Source organism: Bison bison, unplaced genomic scaffold (genome assembly GCF_000754665.1).
Source record: "Bison bison bison isolate TAMUID 2011002044 unplaced genomic scaffold, Bison_UMD1.0 scf7180017858886, whole genome shotgun sequence".
In the NCBI taxonomy this organism is placed as follows: Eukaryota; Metazoa; Chordata; class Mammalia; order Artiodactyla; family Bovidae; genus Bison; species Bison bison.
This window is the reverse complement of record NW_011489458.1, coordinates 361,807-364,417: the sequence shown is the minus strand read 5'-3', so window position 1 is coordinate 364,417 and position 2,611 is coordinate 361,807. Positions and strand designations below refer to the sequence as shown.

The 2,611-nt window shown below is 60.1% G+C and overlaps 1 protein-coding gene across 3 annotated transcripts in view; it reads left to right on the top strand.

The window, feature by feature from the left end:
- Positions 1–1,925: 1,925 nt before the first annotated feature.
- Positions 1,926–2,611, top strand: part of TEF (thyrotrophic embryonic factor) — a 23,772-nt gene continuing 23,086 nt past the window's right edge. The window contains exon 1 of one of the 3 annotated variants that reach the window (XM_010830048.1): positions 1,926–2,107. In XM_010830048.1, the coding sequence (XP_010828350.1) occupies positions 2,005–2,107 (103 nt within the window). In that variant the 5' untranslated portion in view covers positions 1,926–2,004. The remainder of the gene's footprint in view (positions 2,108–2,611) is intronic. The other 2 variants (XM_010830056.1, XM_010830065.1) reach the window with 2 other exon arrangements.

The following is a 2,611-nucleotide window of genomic DNA, read 5'->3' as shown; positions in this document are numbered from 1 at the left end:
TATGGATGTGAGAGTTGGACTGTGAAGAAGGCTGAGCGCCGAAGAATTGATGCTTTTGAACTGTGGTGTTGGAGAAGACTCTTGAGTCCCTTGGACTGCAAGGAGATCCAACCAGTCCATTCCAAAAGAGATCAGCCCTGGGATTTCTTTGGAAGGAATGATGCTAAAGCTGAAACTCCAGTACTTTGGCCACCTCATGGAAGAGTTGACTCATTGGAAAAGACTCTGATGCTGGGAGGGATTGGGGGCAGGAGGAGAAGGGGACGACAGAGGATGAGATGGCTGGATGGCATCACTGACTCGATGGACGTGAGTCTGAGTGAACTCCGGGAGTTGGTGATAGACAGGGAGGCCTGGCGTGCTGCGATTCATGGGGTCGCAAAGAGTCGGACACGACTGAGCGACTGAACTGAACTGAACTGAACTGATTAGGGTGGAAGGGGCTTCCCACGGTAAAGAATCCGCCAGCACAGGAGAAGTGGGTTCGATCTCTGGATCAGGAAGATCCCCTGGAGGAGGAAATGGCAACCCAATCCAGTATTCTTGCCTGGGAAATCCCATGGACAGAGGAGCCTGGCAGACTACAGTCCATGGAGTCACGAGAGTTGAACACAACTGAGTACCACGCATACACACACATGTTGGGGTGGAAAAGAGGGTAACTGGAGAATAAGCTGGGGACTGTTGGGAAAAGGAGAGGCTTGAAGGCATCCTGACGTATCTGCTGTTTGAGCAAAATGGGATTTTGGAAAGTGGGGAAGGATGACATAGAAATCAGCTACAAGTGCAGGGAACCAAAGGCTTATTGCACCCAAACAGAGACAGAACAGAACCAGAGACAGAACCAGAGCTGAAAGGAGCCGTGAAGGTCGCCACATTTGGTGGTTTTGGAGCTGAGACTCCAAAGAGCAGTACAGCTTGTTCACGATGCTACATGTGGAGGGGAGGAGCCCGATGATCCCCCGCCCCGCCACCTCCCCCGCTCGGGCAAGCTGCCGTCGGTCTTTGTAGAGACTGCCAAACAGAATCATGGCTTCAACCTCACGTTCAAGTAAGTGGCCCAGGGACCACAGAGGCCAGTGAGAGGGCCAGGGAGGGGACTGTTGCAAACAGCCAATTGCTGCCCAGGCCCCCAGGCTGGGGCAGAGGCTGAGAAGCAGGACGGTGTCCCAGAAAGAGTCTCAGCCAATCTGTGGGGCCGCTCCCCTTCAGTGGCACCTACTCTGCCTGCCTGCCAGTACCTGTCCGCTGGGCACCTGCCTCATCTCCCCCTCCCCTCCGTCCGTGAAGGCCAAAGGGATCTCAGGCTGCAGGTTTGTCCCTCCCCTTAGAAAAGCAGGCTTCAGGTTCTGCAGATAGCGTGCCCCAATTACCCATGCCACACGCACACCGTGTGCCTTCCAGGGCACGTGTGCATGTACACAGCCTATAGACCAGCATCAAAACACACCAACACCCCCTCGAGACTCACAAGCTCGCAGGTAAGTGCATGACGCCCACTTGTGGGCCTGTGCTCACCAACACAGTACATCCTCTGTGCCCAGCTGCCTGTGGCCGGGGTTGCGGGTCCCGCAGGGCCTGGCCTCTGAAGCTTCTCTGCCGAGTGGGCCTGAGTATGCAGTGCACGCTCACTGTGGGCGGGCAGCCAGCTCACTGTTCTCACCTGGCAGGCCTGGCTCTGGCTCCCAGCCTGGAGGAGAACTTCCCTTTGCAAAGTTAGATAACACCAGGCTCTCTGTCAGAGGATTGGCGCTGTGGCTCCACGTGCTGATGCTGGCGCCGGGCCAGGCCCGCCCTGCCAGGCAGCGGGAAGGGAAGGCCTGGCTGCAGCCGGAGCTGGCAGGTGGCCGAGCCGGGGGTGGACGGGCGGGCCGGGGCCCATGCTGCCCATTGGCTGCCTCGGGCTCCCGCCCCGCCTGCCTCCAGAGCCTGCGGCTCTCCTGGGCCAGAGCCTGCCTCTCCAGCTGCTTCTAAACTCCCCCAGCAAGCACCTCCCGCCAGGCCATGTCGAGCTGTGACCGGATCGGAGTGGCCCCTGCCATGGACATGCCGGAGGTCCTCAAGTCCCTGCTCGAGCACTCTTTGCCTTGGCCAGAGAAGAGGACAGGTAGGAACGGAGGTGGCCTGCAATGGCCAGCCACCCAGGTGCCTGAGGGGTGGGGGCCACCACGGGCACTGTGGCCGGACAGGCATCTCCAGGCTAGGGAGGGTCCTCAGCAGGGGTCTTCTCTTGGCTTCTTCCCCGGGCGAGGAAGGGCTGGGGTGTAGAGAGGGTCACGGTGGGGAGGGCCTCTGCCTCTCCGGGGATGCCCCCTAGGCTTGCTGGCCCTGGGAAGCTGCGGCCAGCATGCGGCCACTGACAGGTGCGGGGCTCACGCAGGACCAGGACAGGACCAGAGGGCCCTGCTGAAGGAACGCTCCGGATGCTGACGGCTTATTACGTTCCCCCCTCCGTGTGTTGGGGTGCAGGGGACCAGCAGAGGCTGTGGCTTCAGGCGGCCAGCTGCCTGTGTCCTGCAGGAGAAGCTGGCCTCCGGGCGCCTGCTTCAGCTCCCGCTCGCCGGAGGTGCTGGACCCGGCGATGGGGTGAAGGCTGTTATGTAACAGGACC